The sequence below is a fragment of the Podarcis vaucheri genome (genome assembly GCF_965113315.1).
Source record: "Podarcis vaucheri genome assembly, chromosome: 13".
In the NCBI taxonomy this organism is placed as follows: domain Eukaryota; kingdom Metazoa; phylum Chordata; class Lepidosauria; order Squamata; family Lacertidae; genus Podarcis; species Podarcis vaucheri.
Window position 1 is genome coordinate 21,645,276 of NC_138751.1, and position 18,141 is coordinate 21,663,416.

Below are 18,141 nucleotides of genomic sequence, written 5' to 3' on the forward strand. Positions count from 1 at the left end.
CTAGATGGCACTTGGGGTCCCTCCCTCTACTGTTCTGACACCCCATGATCCTTCCTTCCGTCGCGGCACTTACATTTTGGAGCTCCAGATGATGGTCAGGGATGATGGGAGTCGTAGTTCGAAGCATCGGGAGGACACCACGTTGGGGGAGGCTGGTATAGCATGGCAGCCAATGGTTTAGAGCAGGCATAGGCAAACTCGGCCCTCCAGATGTTTTGGGCCTACAACTCCCATCATCCCTAGCTAACAGGACCAGTGGTCAGGGATGATGGGAACTGTAGTCTCAAAACATGTGGAGGGCCGAGATTGCCTATGCCTGGTTTAGAGCAGGGGTAGTCAACCTTTTTATACCTACCGCCCACTAATGCATCTTTCTGGATGGTAAAATTTCCTTACCGCCCACCAGTGCTCGATGGAAGGAGGATTCAGCTTATGCCGTAGAACCCCCTACCACCCACCTAGAATCCTGAAACACCCACTAGTGGGCAGCAGGGACCAGGTTGACAACCCCTAGTTTAGAGTGACAAACATATCCAGTGTCTTGTTTCTGTGAAAGGCTGAGCCAGTGTAGTGTAGTGGTTAAGAGCAGTAGTCTCGTAATCTGGGGAACCGGGTTCGCGTCTCCGCTCCTCCACATGCAGCTGCTGGGTGACCTTGGGCTAGTCACACTTCTTTGAAGTCTCTCAGCCCCACTCACCTCACAGAGTGTTTGTTGTGGGGGAGGAAGGGAAAGGAGAATGTTAGCTGCTTTGAGACTCCTTAAAGGGAGTGAAAGGCGGGATATCAAATCCAAACTCCTCTTCTTCTTCTTAAGAGGGTTGAGAATTTCTGCTCCTACAGAAGCCAGCCTCTGGCAAACCACATAACTCCCACCTACAATTCCCCTGTGGGGTGGGGTGGCGCCATTCTGCATTTCTGCCTGGAAACTCATCATGTTTTTGCTTAAACACACAAGCACAAGGTAGCTGGGACATGGTCCAAAAATGGCCGACTTGGGCATTCCCCTCAGGACTGAGAGGTGTGTCTTAGGAGGTCTCCCTGAGGAATTTATTAACTCTAATTAAAAAAGACTAGGTCACCTGCCAAAGCGGGCCCTACAAATGCGCAGAGGGCAAAAGATACAAGCCACAGTGAGGCAATGCAGTCCACCCAGAGTGGAGGCAGCGCAAGACTTTGCAGCTTCTGTTCTTAAGTACTGAAGGTGATTTAGCTGAGGCCTGCCAAGATAAGGAGAAATAAATGCTTTAGCTTCGGAAGCTGAGCCAAGGGCTTAATACGGATGTCCAGCCAGGCTTACATGGAACAAAAAAATCCCTATCACAAGAAATTAAGGAGAGACATTAAAACGCTGAAATCTGCAACGGATTGTCTGCAGGCCTGGTTAGTGCAGGAATCTTGCCTTTTGGTAGTACGCCACTCCGGACTGTAGCCCAAAGCCAGCCTGTGGGCTGTCCACACACTGACGCTGGGTTACAACTCCCTGTCGGCATTTCTCCCCTTTTAAAAAACAAGACATGGTCTGTGGTAATTTTTCTGACCTTGCGCAAAATTACAGTGCCAGACAGTCCAGTATGGACAGGTAAAGCACTACCAACACCCTTGGCAGGAGTGGGCTTTGCTAAATATTGTTAAATTGAAAAAGCATTGGATGCCACCCTACTGAAACTCAGCCCGTCAGAACCACCATATGGAGTTAATAAATCAGCTCTGCTTCAGTAAGAAGCATCTATGTCTCTCTTCGCCATGGAGAGAGCCCTATCCAACTGAGGAGTTTGGTTTTAAGTACAAAGTCCTTTGACAATGCACTTAGTGACCTCACAGAGAAATTCATCTTCCCTTCCTTGTGCTTCCCCTCAACACCCAGCAGGAAGCAGTCTCATCTGTTTGTTTTCTCTTTAATTAAAAAAGGTGCAGTTGTGGACAAATACCCAATAGGTACAGATGTTGGCGTGATGCAGGGGGAGGCAGCTTGTAAATGAACGGACTCGGCCTTGAAACTGTCCATCATTCACTTCTCCTTGCAGTGGGACTCTTGGCAGCTACATTCACTCATTCTCAGGGTTCTTCCAGGGGAGGTAACTTTTTCAACTCGAGGACAACATTCTGGGAGTCACCTGGCTCCCAGCCACAGCCAGAGCACGTCTCCCCTTCCAGGTATGCAAGAGGCATATTCAGGGCAGGCAAAAACACTTGGGGAGATCACAGAGCAGGTCCACAGAGGGGCACAGCCTGCAGATATGGGTTATGCAATAGGAAGAGGGCCAAAATCCACAAAGAGAGGCCGAGACACATTTGGCCCCGCTGCCTGAAGCCAAAGGGCAAAGGTTGGGTGATGCCCCCAGTGGCCACTTGGGACGCAGCAAGGACAGCAGGACTCTGGTTCTCATCTCCCACGCTGCTTCTTGTGCTCCCAAAGACACCACAGGCCAGTCACGCTCCAAACAAACTCTTTATTAAGTATTTGAATAATGGGAACTGGAATAAGATCTTCTCTGCACCAGGAAATGCTACTGTGATGGCTTAGGGAATCAATAGTTGCTTTGTCGCTCCTGCTGCCGATACCCTCCACGCCGCATGTAGCCTCCTTCGTTCTTGCGGTAGCCATCCTTCTGGTCTGGAGGGCGAGAGAGAGAGAGAGAGAGAAGAGAGTTCAGCTACAAGGCTCCAGTGAAAAGTAGGCCAGCAAGATTACAGCAGAAATGGATTTGCTGCGCAGCTTATGGAAAACAAGACAGGTACACAGAGACCAAGGCAAAGTGGCTCTCGAGTGAACACTTCCTGGTTCTTCAACCAAAACAAATCATTGTTTTGCAGTGAAATTGGCACACTTTGGATTTAGAAAATGCGGGGAGAGAACAACTGTCATCTTTGTGTCCTGTATGGAGGGAGAAGTGCTGAACTAAAGGGGGATTTGGATCCTGTGATGAGGGAAGGAAAGCAGATAAACCATTCAAAGTATGCAGGGGTGGTAACTTCCAGCCCGTGGGCCAACTCAGGCCAGCCAATCAGGCCCATGTGGTTGTTTTTTTTGCAGGCCACACCCACCTGCCACTCACTAGACTTCATAAACAAAGTTTTGTTTTGATTTGATATAAGATCAGGTAAAGCTGTGGCTGCAAGGAACCAAGAGAAGCTGACAATCATTAATGGGAACTGGTTTCCTTAGCTTTTGCCCCATACCACAAAGGCCAGAAATAGATACTTATGGGAACAGTCACCCTATTTGTCCCCAGACAGATAACAGACACAAAGTGGCTAAAGGAATGGAGATAGGAGAAGCAAGAAGCTGTGGCTGCAACTGGCTTCCAGGACGCTCGCTCACCCCGGAAGTAGCCCCCATAGGTGCCTTGCTTCTGGTCAAAGACCCTCTCGTTGTTCTCCACGAGGCTGCCCAGCTTCTCAGCCAGCTGGAGCGCCAGGTTCTGTTGGGACGTGGGCTCCGTCCGGTGCATCACAACTGTCTGGGTCGGCTGGTCTAAAGAGGCCTGGGAAGGCAAGATTTGGGAGGCTCAGACAAACCCAGCGAAGGAGAGACATGTTAGAAACCTTCTAAAGTGTTGGTCTACTTTCCCTCCCAAATCTGGCTTGTATAAATCCTGAATGCTGCCTATAGCACTTACAGGCTAGAGAAGCCATGATTTAAGATGCGACCTCGAGAACCATATGGAACTTCAGTACCCTGTTTGCCAACTGAGTTATTCATAGTGCAACGGGGCTGGAGACTGCCAAAAGCACTGGATTGTACACCAGAGATTTAGATATTTCTCTTTCACAAAGAGATCTCATTTTAGGGGTGAGGCCTATACTGGTTGGTGGCTTATATTTGGACAAATCGCTTCTCATGCTCACCCCACGTTGCCTCTTATTTCTTTCAAAAGGGTCCATGGTGCAGACCCTCTTTTCCCACACCCCTTGAGCTGGTCAAGGGCAACCCACTTTCTCCTGGCCAAGTGTCCCCTCCTGTGGTGGCCACCCATCTCTAGGCCTCTTCAAGCCACCCGTCTGCCATGCGAGAAAGCATCACTCACCATCAGCTCTTCATTGATGATCATCTTGCTAATGATACTGTGCACTGTGGGCAGGTCCAGCTCAAACATATCAGACAGAATCTCCATGCTAGAAATGGAGGTATAATTGGGGGAGGGGGCATGGGGAGAGAGGGAGAGAGGGAGAGGAAGAAAGAGGTGGAAGCTGAGCTTGTGAGACTCAGACATGCCTGGCAGAAAATCTAAAAAGGTCAATGGCAACCAAAGAAAGTACCCAAGTGTGCCATGTACAGAGGATGGATTCCTTTGACTGATATATTTTATGGATAGGGAGCCTGCAGAGGGGATGCTGAAGCAACATGTGCACCCATAAGATGCACTCAGCCACTTATGCCACATCCACCACTCACACCCTGGCCAAAAAGCTGCCAGGCTGAAAGAGCAACCAGAAGGCCATGATGACTCTCACACAGTACCTGATGGAGTCATAGACGCTGCTGTAAGTGAAGAGGTAGGTTCGGAGAGACTCCTCTTGGATCTTCCTGCCAGGGAGAAACAAGGGAGGGGAGCAGTCATGAGAGCCAGGCAGAGATCCACGAAAGGGAGGCAGAGCTACGCTTTCCAGTCCCCAGACAGACACCCCCCAGCCTCTCAGCACCCACCTGCACCCAGACAAGGTGGCCGCTATCAACACAGACATCCCAGTTCTGCTCCCTCTTCTCCATTTCAAGAACTGGGTTCCAAGCCCTCCCCTCCTAGCCTGCATAGATGGCCCCATAGCTCAGGGGCTGGAGCACTGATGGTCCCAGGTTTCGTCCCTTTATCTATCAAGGTGGCTACACCTAAGCTAAACAGAGCAATGGTCTGACTCAGGATAAGGCAGCTTTCTAAAGAATCATAGCGTTGGGGTCCCTTCCAACTCTATGATTCTATGGAGGAACCGCCCCATCACCCCATTCCCATGCAACTGACCGGACAAGCATGCCTCGCACTTTGTCAGCCTCGGGGAACAGGTCCCAGACCTTCCCATTCATTTTCTCATTAACAATGAAACGGTGACACGTCTTCCAGTCGCCCATCTTCATAGCCTTAGATGCTGCTACCACATGTTCCCTCATCGATTCTGGGGGGCCTGAAGAAAGATGGGGGGAGAGGGGGAAAGGGGTCATCAAATGGGGAAGGCATTCCTTGTCTTGGTGAACAGGATTTTGATTAGCTAGCAAGGCAGGCCACATCCCCTTAACATCCTATTGCGCATGAAGACAATGCACACAAAAACCAGCTTTCATTTTTGTATCCAGAAAAAGATTTTTTCCTAGCCCTTGTGTCAAAATAAATAAATAAATTATCCAATAAAAATAAAACTTATTAGAGAAATCTGCATAACTTCAGTTGATTTTTTCTTAGGTTTAAACAAATAGTTATGGAAGGGTGTGTAAAAGTAGCTGTAAAGGAAAAACAAATACACACAATTTGGCAGCATGCATCATCTGTGAAGAATCGTTTGCTCTGTTTTCCAACACAGTGCCACCTGCAGTTCTGATAAATATGCATTTACAAAATAATAAGAATAAACAGCTGCCAAATTAAGATGAGGGAGCAACTTTTAAAAAAAATTATAGAGCCAACAGAACACAAGAAGCAGTTTGGGAAATGGTGCCAAAGCAAGTGAACCATAGTGGGAGGCTGGCTAACATGGCCAGACAACTTTTGTGAACCCTGAACCCTGGATCATGCCTGGCGATGTCACAGAGGCCAAAGGAAAATCTGCCCCTCCCCAAGAAACTAGGAAGAGGCAAACAAGCAAAATGCCCCTTTGCTTAACACACCAACAGACTGCAGCGTTCAAGCACCTCTAGACCCAGACCTGCAATTGCCTCAAAGATTCCATTATTTGCCCAGAGAGACAGGAAGGATTCTAAGTCAAGCCTGGGAAGATTCTTGTTAGAAGGCCTGGCATGACAGAGGAATAGAAGCCCCCTGGCCAGCGTACCCAGAAACGCATTTCACGGTTAAAAGAGGAAAGCCACTCACCGAGAAGGGGCTGGCGCTCGCCCACCCGGAGCTGGTGGTGGAACTGCTTGCTGATCATGCGCCGGCGGGCGTCAAACTCGTGCGCGGCCATGTAGGGGATCTCCAGCAGCATGGCCGAGACCAGGTAGACGCACTCCAGCAGCTCCAGGTTGATGTGCATGTGGAAGGGGACCTGGCGGCGCTTCTCAATCTTCTCCTGCTCCTGGTTGCGCTCCTGCATGCTGCGCATCAGCAGGCCCTGCCCCAGCAGCTCCTTGGCCCGTCCGCTCGACTGGATGTCCAGCAGGGCGTTGTGGGCGTCCTTGATCATGCCCTGGCGGAAGGCACAGATCCCCAGCTGCACCATTGTCCGGTTATACAGAATCTGCAAGAGCCGAGAAGGTCAGAGGAGGTGGAGGCGGAGACCCAGCTGCCCTCTTCAAAAGGCAGCACCCGAAAAACCACTCCCCAAACATTCGCTTCCTGCAACAGCTCCTTTGTAATAAGGGTGGGACACAAATGGGCACTGCTGCACTCTGTCAACCCTCTCCAGTCTCCATTAATTCTCTGCCACTCCTTTATGTTACCATCTACCGCTCCTGGCCCTTTTCGCCCACCACTTTTCGCCCCAAGGCAGCTACTGCAGACAGCAGGTTGCCAAGCGGGGCAGAGGCATTGTGAAGTTAGGAGAGGAAGTCTCATCAGCCACATAGGATGTTGTGGCTGGCGTCACCAGATGCAAGTGTGGTCCACATGCAGGAGGAAAAGCGTGGAGCAGCAAGGAGAGGGGCCTCTGCTCCTCTCCAAACCCTTTACAATCATCTGCATCAGCAACTTGCAGCTTCTTGGGCGGGGCAAAGCAGCCACTCCGAGCCTCTCATTCCCTGTTCTTGGAGGACTGGCTTTTATCGTTACTCGAATTAATTAAGACTGCTTCAATAAACCACCAACAACCCAGCATACAACCCAGTTTTGTCCTCTGACCTGCACAGGGGGGTCTGCATGCTGAATGTTGTCCTGTAGGTGACTCATGAGCATCAGGTCGCGGGCCTGGTACCAGCGGTCGTGCAGGGCGTGGTGGTAAATGTGGCAGAGGATGGCGCAGGTTCGGATCCGGTCTGTCCTGTCCTTGGCGTAGATGAACTTGCAGAGGCGCTCCATCTGCACCGCCGAGTCCTCTGCTTCGTTCTCGGCCTGGTCTTGTTCCGACTGCGGGCAAGCAGGTTATGCAACGTGTCCATTAGCCTGAGGAGTCCCTCCCCACCCCACTCCCAAATACCAAAATGTTACCCTTGCATAGAGATAGCAAACCTCCAGATATTGTTGGACTCCAGTTCCCATCATTTCTGACCGTTGGCCATGCTTGCTGGGGCTGATGGGAGTTGGAGTCCAACCCTATTTGGAGGGGACCAGGTTGGTTACCCAAAACGTAGTATATCAATTGCCCCTCAACTTTCACGGTCTTCCTTTGCCGGTACAATACTAAGGGCCCTGTCCAGCTTGCAAACCTGAAACCAGTTTTCAAATTAGAATGACTGTCAGGACTTCCCCTGCCCCAAGGAATGCTGGGAACTGTAGCTCTGGGCAAGCGCACACGCGCGCGCGCGCACACACACACACACACACAGGTCCTAGGATCTGTTGAAAGAAGTCATGGCAGCTAAACTGAATCACAATGAAGCTTCCTGAAAATCCCTGATTTCCTTCCGGACCAAACCCTCAACTTCTCCCAGCCCAACAGTATCATTTCCAAACCTTATTTTGGGAATGGGCCATGGCTTAGTGCAGAGATGGCCCTCCAGATATTGGTGGAGCCCAACTCCTATCACCCTCGCCAGTACAGCCAATGGTCAGGAGCAACGGGACTTGTAATCCGCAGAGACACCTGGCAGGAACCACAGGTTCCCTAGCGCTGGCGTAGTGCTTTGCCTGTCTGTGGCCCCAGGATCAATCCCCTAGTTATCTCCAGTTAGAAGGCTCCATTCAGAAGGCAACAGAAAGAGGTTTGCCTAAGACACTGGAGGGAAGCTACCAATCAGAGCAGGCTGTGCTGGTCAAAAGCAGGGCAAGTACGACCGGATACATGACAGCTTCTTATGCATTTGACTATTTAGGGCATGAGAAACACCTTCTCATCCTTGGGTTTATGCTTCAAGCACAAAACCTATGGGTGCAACCGCAGAGTGCGAATACCCTGGGCAAAGCAAGGACGGCTGGGGGGGGGGGGGCTTTGTTGCCCCAGAAGCTGGCCTACCTTGCTGTCTCCTGCCGGGCCCTGTTGCCGCTGGTGAGCCTTGTAGTCAAACTTGTAGTAGGTGTGGAGGATGCAGCGCAGGTAGATGCGGCACACCTCCTCCGTGGTTCCCTTGTCCTGCAGGTAGTTCTGCACCCGGTCGATGATCTTGCAGACTCGGCCCTCGTCCTTCAGGTGGTCCACGTACTCTGGTGGAAAGGGGAACATGCGTTCACATGGCAGTCTTTAGAGGTGGGGCTGCCGGCTTCTCCCTATTTGCCATGAAGAGTCTGACACTCCTGAGAAACCCCAGCTTCCCATTTTGGGGCCCAAAGAGCATGTTTCTAGTCCACATGACTGCTGAGTTAAGAGACATGAAAACATACAGATCCTCTCTGCTTAGACTGGGTGACCTTTTTCCAAGGCATTCAGCCATTTTCTACCACCTACTCAGTTTTCTGACCTGCTGCTTTTTGCTAAACTTTTTATTTTTCAAAGACGCCCTGAAGTCAGTTTTTTAAAAAAGCTTTTTGTAGCAAGCAAGCAAACTGGGAGGCATGAAAACAGAAAAAGCTGGCAAACATTCCGAGTTCAATCCCTGGTTCTTGAGGGATTGTTCCAAAAGAGGCAAACAGCTGGCAGGGGTGTCTTTTCAGGGGGAAACACAGCACAGATTCCTTAGGGTTCCCTCTATTTGAGAAGTTCCCTGTTCCACACCAGCCCTCCACTAGCTGAAACTTTCAGTCCAACTCCACCCTGGCTATGCCTCTGAGACCCCACTTTCTATGACAGGCACACTCACCCTGGGAATGGGGATCTGTGTTCTGCATGATCTTTGTGAACTCTTCATCCATGCGCTCCACCAGAGTCAGAATGCAGCCACGAACACGGTAGGGCTAGAGAGGGAGAGAGACACAAGTGGGTTAAAGGGGTCAAGACTGCTAGGCAGACACACACAAGCCTTTTTCTTTCCTGACCTACCAATCTGTACCAGCCTCCCACCTACTGCTTCTTGTAGATTTCAAACTAGCCCATCTTACCGGGTTTTCAGGATGCCCCAAGGATGGGGATGAATGATGCCTGCCTCGGAAATGCTCACCTGCTCGCTGTTGGCCAGGTTCTCAGAGTCCTCTGCGATGTTCTCGCCAATGAAGATGTTGGGGTTGGCAAAGAGGATGTCCAGGAGCTCTTCAATGGAGCCCAGGCATTTCTGCCACATCTCTGGCTGCATGTGGTGGGAGAAGAGGGAAACATTGAGGCCCCCTGGCATTCTGGGAAAGAAACCGCCTGCTTCCTGTGGCCCCTATGCACGTGCCGTGCTTTCAGGCCACTTCCTCCCCTCCCCTCCTAATTCCATACCTTCATGTAGGTAGCCAAGTTAGGGTTGTAGTCATACAAAGAAGCAACAATGTTGAACTTGATTTTGACATCGATGGCAATCCCCAGGTTGTTCTCTGCTGCAATTCCAACCAAAAGCTGCAGAAGGTCAATCTGAGCCGCTCTAAGAGGAGTAAGGAAGTGAAGGAGCTCAGTGCAGAAGGGGGGCGGGGGAAGCAAATGGATGGGCATGCTTCTTTTGAGATACATCCCCAACTCTGCACAACCCTCCTTGTGCCCTGTGCCAAAACCACTGATGCCCGTGTGAACCCCCTTCATTTTCATCACTTTCTGATTCACTTAAAACATTTATACACCACCCTTTGTCCTGTTTAGGATATCCGGCAGTAGAAATACCTGGGATCCAACACTGCATTTCTGCTTTGGAACAGGCTTCCCCTTGCACAACAGAATTCTACCCCCCGCCCCTAAGAACCTGCTGCAGAGGGTTGGGAGCAATGTCTATAGGGAAGGGTGGGAGGATGCGGGTTCAGCATGCAGAACATCCCAAGTCCCATCCTCCAGTTAAAAATACTTAGCAGTTGCTGCTGGATCAGTCCAAAGGCCTACCTAGTCTGGCATCCTGTTCTCACAGTGGCCAACCAAAGGCCTACCTACAAGGAGCCTGTAAGCAGAGCCTGAGCACGAGAGCACTCTCTCTGCACTTGTGATGCTCAGAAACCGGTACCCAGGAGCATGCTGCCTCCAACGGGGAGACAGAACATGGCCATCAGGGTTAAGCAACCACTGCCAGCCTTATCCTCCATGGATTTGTCTAATTCTCTTTCAGAGTTGTCCAAGCCCTCAATCATTAGCTGCTCTTTTCTGAACCTTTTGCAGCTCTGCAGCAGCCTTCTAGAGGCGAGGTAACGAGAACCACGCTCAGTTTTTTCCAAGCGCGGTCTCCTAGGCCACCTTCCCCTCCACTCCACCACATCAACACTCATTGGCCTTACCGGTCCGTGCCTTTCTTTCCACGGGCCTGGAGGATCTCATTGAGTTTCTTCACGACTACAGTGTGGTTGATCTCTGTACCTTTGGCAAACATCTTTGGCTTCTCCTGCAAGGCAGGGTGGGGGGAGGAATGTTAGGCTCAAATCATGTTTAGAAGATGGAGAGAAGTAAAAATAAAGGCAGCAACACCATGCAGTTCGTTCTACTCCCACATTCCCAACTGCTTGCAGAGAGAGACTCACCTTGACCAGAGGGACACCTCCTTTAACCTTCTCCCACTCGCCACCCTCATTGTCATCTTCATCATCTTCATATTTCTTGGATTTGCGGTCCTGCTTTTTCTTTGCCTTCTCTTCCCGCTTCTTCTCCAAAACTCTTTTGTCCTCCTCAGTGCCAGTTCTGGTCAGGGAGAATTAAAACAAGACTGAATCCCTCTTTTAACCTGGAATTCTTACTTCCTGAGTTGCCTGAACCATACAAGCCCAGACCCCGCCCACTGGCCTCAACCACAGATCAAGCACTAACAAAGCCAGACTAAAAAGCTTATTTGATCCAGACCTATGCAGTCACCAAAATGCCCAATGCAGAAGCTTAAAAACTCACCCAGACCTGAGGTCCCCCACCCCTTGTTTAGCCAAGATCTACTTCCCTGCAATTCTTGGTTTTATTTCTGTTCTTGGGGGAACAGAGCACAAGTCTGCTCCATGGTACAGAGCACCTGTCACAGCCCAGATCGGGCCATTATTTCTCAGATCTAAAAGTGTCCATCAAACTTTAAGATGCTCCCCTAATGTGAGATAGCTAACTACCATTGCACCATAGACATCCATTATGCCCTGACATGGATGCTGCCACCTAAAGCAGTGAGCAAGGGTCAAAGTAATGGGTCTGGCTCCTCAAGAACTCAGGCTCAGAAGTGAGCTGGGTGAACAGGACAACACACAGTGTTCCACCTTCAGGTCCTGAGTCTGAAATTCCAGATTGTGATCTTGTGATCAAAGGTAGATTCACAACTGACAGTTCCCTCAGCCAGAGGTCTGGAGACTGTAATCCAAAGATGATGGGAAGTGTTGAACCCATAGAAGCTGCCTCCTTACTTCTTAAGGAACTTGGAGGCCAAGGAGGTGTATTTGCCCTCATCTTCATCTGACTCAGAGTCAGATTCTGAATCTGACGAGCCCCAGTCTTCATCATCATCAGAGTCCTCCTCCTCTTCATCTTCATCCTGCCAAGAGCGGGGGAGGGGGTTGGAGAGAAGAAAAATTATGCACCAGCAAACCATGTGACGAAAAAGGTTTTCACTCATTCAGCCAGGGAGGGCCATAAAGTGACACAGAGCAACAGAAGTCCCATGGGAACCCTGTTCCTGTTCCCCACGCTTCTGGATTATTATTTTCTGCTGCAAAAGGAATAGTGCTCTTTCGCCTTCCTCCCCTCTGAGTTGCTTGGCACAAAAATCCTTCTGGCAGCTGCTTTAAGGGAAGCACCGGATGCCATGCCTATGCTGGCCAGAGGAGGGCACCACAATGTGTCTCTCCCCCCCCCGCCCCACCCCGTTCAGCTCTTACCTCCATCTTTTTGAGAAACTTGCCCCGTCCCTCAGCTGCCCCCTCTTTCTTCTTCAGGAAAGCCGCGGCGCTCATTCCCTCATCGTCATCCTCACCAGAAGAGGAGGAGCCTGAAGCCAGAAAGCGGGGGGGGGGTCACTGAGAGGGGAAACCTCAAATCCCGCTCCTCACCTCACACAAAGGATAGCCAGTGAGCTGCACAGCTTCCATCTCCTACGCACTGTATCATCATCACTCACCCTCTGAATCGTCACTTTTCTTGTCCTCGTCTTCATCAGCTGACTGTTCGGGGTTCTAGGCGAAAGCAGACATGTGGTCAAGATGCATGTTGGGTACTCTTCTTTAATTTGAACTGTACAGAATCGCTCTTCCAGCACAGCCTGACTCCTCCAAACCCTCCCTTCCACTTTCACCTGTTTTTTCACCTGATCCTTTAACACCAGGGGTCAGCATACTTTTCAGCAGGGGGCTGGTCCACTGTCTCTAAGACCTTGTGGGGGGCCAGACTATATTTTTTTTGGGGGGATGGGGAATTCCTATGCCCCACAAATAGCCCAGAGATGCATTTTAAATAAAAGAGCACATTCCACTCATGTAAAAACACGCTGATTCCTGGACCATCCATGGGCTGGATTTAGAAGGCGACTGGGCCAGATCCGGTCCACGGGTATTAGTTTGCCTACCCATGCTTAACACAACTGGCAAAGCCAGTAATCAACCCTACTGCCTAAAGCAAGGACAGTGACTGTGGACCTCCAGATCTTGCTGAATTACAACTCCCAGCTTCCCTGACCCTTGGGCCATGCTGGCTGGGGCAGGTGGGAGTTGGGAGTCCAGCAACATCTTGAAGGTCAGAGGTCCTAAGGGATTCATAGAATTGGAAGGGAACATGAGGGTCATGTAGTCCAACCCCCTGCAATGCAGGAATATTTTGCCCAACATGGGGCTCAAACCCACAACCCTGAAATTAAAGAGTCTCATGCTGCACTGACTGAGCTCTACATAATTCCCAATGTCTCAGCCGCCTCCCTGGAATGCCCTCCACCCAACCATGCATCAGTACCTGGCGGTAGCTCATGATCTGGGCCTCATAATCTCGGTTGTACTTCCGGATCTTCTGGCGGAGGGTGCTTAGGGCTTTGGCATTGTTCTTGTTCATCTTCTTCTTGCCTTCCTTGTCCTCCCAGAGCTACGAAAGCCAGAAGGGAGATGAAATTACAGGCAGCCCATAGCCATTTGGTCCACACACCAGCCTCTCTCCCTTTTCCTCTAAATGTGCGAACCAAAGCTATGTGCAAGAGGACAGCCATTTTGCTCTCTAGCTATCCCTTCAGGATCCTGAGTCTTGTGTCTGTGGGATTGGCTTGTTCACCGATCCCCATCCCAGTGCTACATGAAGGCTGAGAATGGTGCAACAGTGGGTATCAGAGCTGGGACCAGAGATCTGTGTTCAAATTCCCACAAAGCTGTGAAGTGTCTTAGGCTTAGTCACCTTTTCTCAGCAGGGCTATCGTGGGGATGGGGAAGAGACCAACCATATAGGCTGCCCTAGTACCTTGGATGAGAGGCAGGTGGATGGCATCTTGCTCTCACTTTCCCTATATGCCTTCTTGCTCTCTATATATTTCAGACATTCAAATTTCCAGTTCCACTCTGCAAAGCCTTCAAGGTAGCTTACAGAACACAACAGCTTTACAACAAAAGCTACGTGTTTTGAAAACCAACATCCATGCCAAGATGATACACTAAACTAGGAGCAACATGAAGAACACAACACACATTTAAACCTGGCTCCTGCACAGTAAATAAGCAGGTGCTAGGTGGCTATTTCTGGGGAGGCCAACAGAACACCACTACCAAAAGACCATGTCCTTGGTCATCACCTGGCTGATCGCCAAAGTGGGGTGTGTGTTCAGATCTTAACAAATAGGAAGATCCACATGGGAGAAGGTGGCCCTTCAGATATGAGCATTGACTCCACTGCTCAACTGTTTCAGAGCACTTCTCTCCCCAATTAGCACCCATACCTTGAATCCAACTCCATTCATGCAGGAACAAACAGGCAGTAAAAGGAGACACCAAAAAGGCATCAAAGTTGATCCTGGGAGCTCTACATTCAGCTCCCTTTTGCAATGAAGCTCATAATTCTTTGTTGGGGGGGTGGGTAGGAGAACAGATTCCCTCTTTTCCCCTTAGCCCTAGGTGTCAGACTCTACCAGACTTCTGAAATTGTCACGAAACCCTCTTGAGCCAGGCACAGGGACTTGGTGGACCCAAAAGCTCCCTGCTGGTCCCTGTACCTCATTGAGGTAGTCCTCAAGGTCTGCGAGGATGCGGATGTAGAAGCGGGGAACGCCCTCCTTGTCAACAATGCTCTTGGCCTTGCCATAGGCCTTGCCCAGCAACTCAAACTCCTCTAGGCATTTGGTGACATCCCGGATCTTCATGGCATTCCGTATTGTTTTGATCAAGTTTGTAAGCTCCTCAAACCTGCAGTAAGGGAAGAACAAAGAAGGAATGGTTAAGCTTGGGGCATTGATATGCCCTTAGAGAACACCAACATGCTGCTCAACAGGATGGGAAATTACCCAGCTACCCAAAAATGCGGCATTGGCGCAGCCCTCCAGAAACCAGAGGGGCCACTTCTCCCACAAAGCCAACCACACTTTACCTCTTGTCCTTTGCGCTGCGCACAATCCTCTTTGTATCTTCCTCATCTTCACTCAACAGCAGAGGCCTACAAGAAAGGGAAAGGAACAGACAACGGATCCCTGGTATCAATGATCAGTGGAAGGAGGTGAGAGAGGTGCAGGGTAGGGAGAGGAAGAGGCAGTGCACAACCCAGAAGTAGGAGATGCTTGGTCTGGAATCCCAAGACAGGTATCATATGGGTGTATTGGGTTCAGGTTAAAGTATGTGTATGTGGTCCTCACTACCTGTTTCTGACTTTTAAATCAGAAACGCTCCCCCTTATTCCCGTTGGCATCCGCCTGTTTCTTCCAACTCATCACTCCCTGGGAACCTCTGTTCCCACCCTCTCACTCAAGTTCTCCCGGCCCTCCCCCCAGATACTTACTGCTTTCCAAAATTGCCCCCAACAGGCTTCGCTACAAGCTCGTCCCCAGAAAGTGACGACTCCGACTCACTGTCCGAGCCAGTGGTAAAGAAACGCGACATGGCGGCAGTGGCTCTGGGTTGTCAGCAACCCACTGCTCCCAATTCTGGATGGGAAAGACAAGAAGCCAAAGGCCCAGTAAGTGCAATGATCATATCAAAAGTGAGTTCATTTGCTTCTATTTATAATGTCAACACCTGGTATGCAGGCAGCAACCATTTTAGGTGTGTCCAAGTGATGTAAGACCACTGACGTGCAGGTCCTATTGGATCTAGAAGAGGAAAGACTGGGGGCAGAACATGGCGGAGTGAGCTTGTGCACACTCCGCTGACGCACATGGGGGCCAGGAACAGAACCCCCGTGCAAAATGGTCGCTGAATGAATTATTGTGCATGCTTTGATATAAACCTAGGCAAACTTCTTTGTCTAAATGGAAACTAAGCCTAGGCACATGTAACTGAGCTAAATGCATTTTCTTCTCATGTTTATCATCCCTTCTCCAGCCTGGCACCTTCCAGATGTTTCATCTGATAACTCCCATCATCCCTATATTGGCCATGGCTGATGGGAACAGAGTACAGCAATGGGAAAAAGCAGCTGTTCTATGCCTCCCTGCAGACCGAACTGCAGGCTATAAGCATCTCAGGGCACAGACTGTCATTTTGTGTTTCTCATAAAACATCAAGCACACTGATGTTGGTTTATATTATGTTTATCATACCTTTCATCCATCTGGCAACTCCCATCAGTCCCAGCCAGCAAAGCCAATGGTCAGGGATGATGGGAGTTGTCCAGCATTGTTAGGGCCTGAGGGTTACATCCTTCTGCTCTCACCCAACCCCTTTCTATCCTCCCAAGCAGCTTGAGAGGTAGATAATGTTGACACGACAGTGACTGGCCCAAGCTCATCCAGTGAGGTTCATCACTGAGTGGGAAACTGAACTCCCCCCCCCACTACTTCTGGAAGCTTCGGGCCTCCCCCAATCCTGCCGCGATGCTTCCTCTTTGCTAGGAGTGGAGCCATTTTGGCTCCAGGAAGGACCAGCGATCAGAGAACTGAGATCACCAACAGCGCACCAGGGATTATGCCAATGCATATATTACATAAAACCACATATAAACCTCATCAGTATGAATGTTCCAAACGCTCAGCTGAGTTTAAAACACCGACAGCCCAAACAGACAAACACGCATCTCCCCAATGGGGACCAAAAACCCCTCCTCCTAGAGCGAAGGCCACCCAGGAAGCCGGTGGGGCCCCCCTCGGACGCCTCCTACTCCTCCCTCCCCTAACCTTCGGGGTCTGCCTCCTTCCTCCGCCGGGACCCCAAGAACCGCGCCTCTCGCACGCGCTTACCCGGCCCGGGCCTGGTAAAATGAAGGCGCGTCGCTTCCCGCGGCCACCGCGCATGCGCAAAGCCTTCCGCAGGCTCATCAACACCCCGGCGCGGCCCTGATGACTACTTCCTTCCCGAGAGGGGAATGCTAAGATAATAGAGATGCTAAATTCTAGAGCTGCCCCACTCGTCCATTCCGAAGGTGGGGGGGAGCGGGCGGGGGAAAATCATGACTACAGAGGCGGCTTTCCATTACTGTATTACCGAGAGAGAGAGTCTACATTTTAATTTCTATGGTCTTAAACTTTGCGAGAAAGTGACCTGGAGAAAGGGATGATGGGAGTTGTAGTCCAAATGGAGATGCGGGGTGTTTTAAGCTGCAGGCGTCAGTGCCCTTAACTGCAAAGGCAATCTTTGTCGTTTTGTTCGCCGTGGTGGTGCTTCAGAGCAATGATTCTGTACCGTATTTTCTGGAAAATAACCATTTCACTGCTTTAGTCATCGACGGTGACGCAGGCAAACCTTTGCTCCACTTACTTACCCCAGTTAAAAGCACAACGGCTTAAATTAGGAATTTCCAAAACTGTTCCATCTATTTATCCTGTCTTTCTTTCAATAAGCTCTGGGCTCAACACCTGTGCCAAGGGAGCTGCATTTGCTCCCAGGCCATATTCAAGGTATTTTTGCTAATGCAGAAAGCCTTAAGAACTCTGGACCAGGCTCATATGAAAGATTGCCTGCCATTGCGTAATCTGTTAAGATCACTTGCTTCATCTGGAGAAATTTTACTTGCAACACACTCTGTATAATATCAGAAAAGCGATGATGCACAAATGAGCATTTTCAGCTGCTGCCCTTGTACTATGGAACATCACCAAAACATAATTTGCTTTGGATATCCTACAAAGACATATGGTAATGTACAGGCATTCCTTGTTCTAGAAAATTGGAACTTGTGTCACTACTAGATCTCTATTTTTATGTTTATTTGTTCTCCTGCTATCTGCCCAAGCTGCAACAAGGGATGTCTCTCCCATATTGGTCTCTACAGCCGCAGCAGGCACAGTAAACTTCCAACAATATGTCTTCACCCCCAAAAGGTACACTTCTTCATTGTCTCCCAAGACAGACTGGTGCCAATAACATGTTATTCGGTTGGTTTGTATATTGTGTGCACTCTGCTTAGAAATGTAAAAAAAAATAGGCACCAGGCAAAAACATCCCTCTCCTACCAGGCCTTTGGCTAATTAAACAATCTATGGCCTTTTAAACTGGGCTATTGTTTTTGCTTGCTACGTTATGTATTTTTTAAAAATACAGTTGTACCTTGGTTTTGGAACAGCTTAGTTCCTGAATGCTTTGGCTCCTGAACGCCGCAAACCCAGAAGTGATTGCTCCGGTTTGCAAACTATTTTTGGAAGCTGAATGTCTGACGGGCTTCCTGCAGCCAATCAGAAGCCGCACTTTGGTTTCCAAATGTTTTGGAAGTCGAATGGACTTCCGGAACGGATTCCATTCGATTTCCAAGGTACGACTGTATTGTAAACCTGTGCTCGGA

The 18,141-nt window shown here is 49.9% G+C and overlaps 1 protein-coding gene across 2 annotated transcripts; it reads right to left on the bottom strand.

Moving 5' to 3' along the window:
• Positions 1 to 2,430: 2,430 nt before the first annotated feature.
• On the bottom strand, positions 2,431 to 16,725 carry LOC309516730 (eukaryotic translation initiation factor 3 subunit C-like). 2 transcript variants are annotated; one of them, XM_082195534.1, is made up of 21 exons: positions 16,604 to 16,725; positions 15,208 to 15,352; positions 14,803 to 14,868; positions 14,432 to 14,621; positions 13,195 to 13,320; positions 12,371 to 12,425; positions 12,132 to 12,241; positions 11,661 to 11,788; positions 10,806 to 10,962; positions 10,566 to 10,669; positions 9,592 to 9,733; positions 9,332 to 9,457; positions 9,035 to 9,128; positions 8,254 to 8,441; positions 6,984 to 7,208; positions 6,021 to 6,384; positions 4,959 to 5,118; positions 4,463 to 4,528; positions 4,029 to 4,116; positions 3,323 to 3,485; positions 2,431 to 2,614 (listed from the first exon to the last, which is right to left on the bottom strand). In XM_082195534.1, exons 2-21 carry the CDS (start codon positions 15,306 to 15,308, stop codon positions 2,529 to 2,531), a joined length of 2,739 nt encoding a protein of 912 aa, XP_082051660.1. In that variant the 5' UTR covers positions 15,309 to 15,352; positions 16,604 to 16,725; the 3' UTR covers positions 2,431 to 2,528. The 2 variants fall into 2 exon arrangements, with proteins under 2 accessions (XP_082051660.1, XP_082051661.1); XM_082195535.1 differs by having other exon boundaries at positions 16,541 to 16,658.
• Positions 16,726 to 18,141: the final 1,416 nt, after the last annotated feature.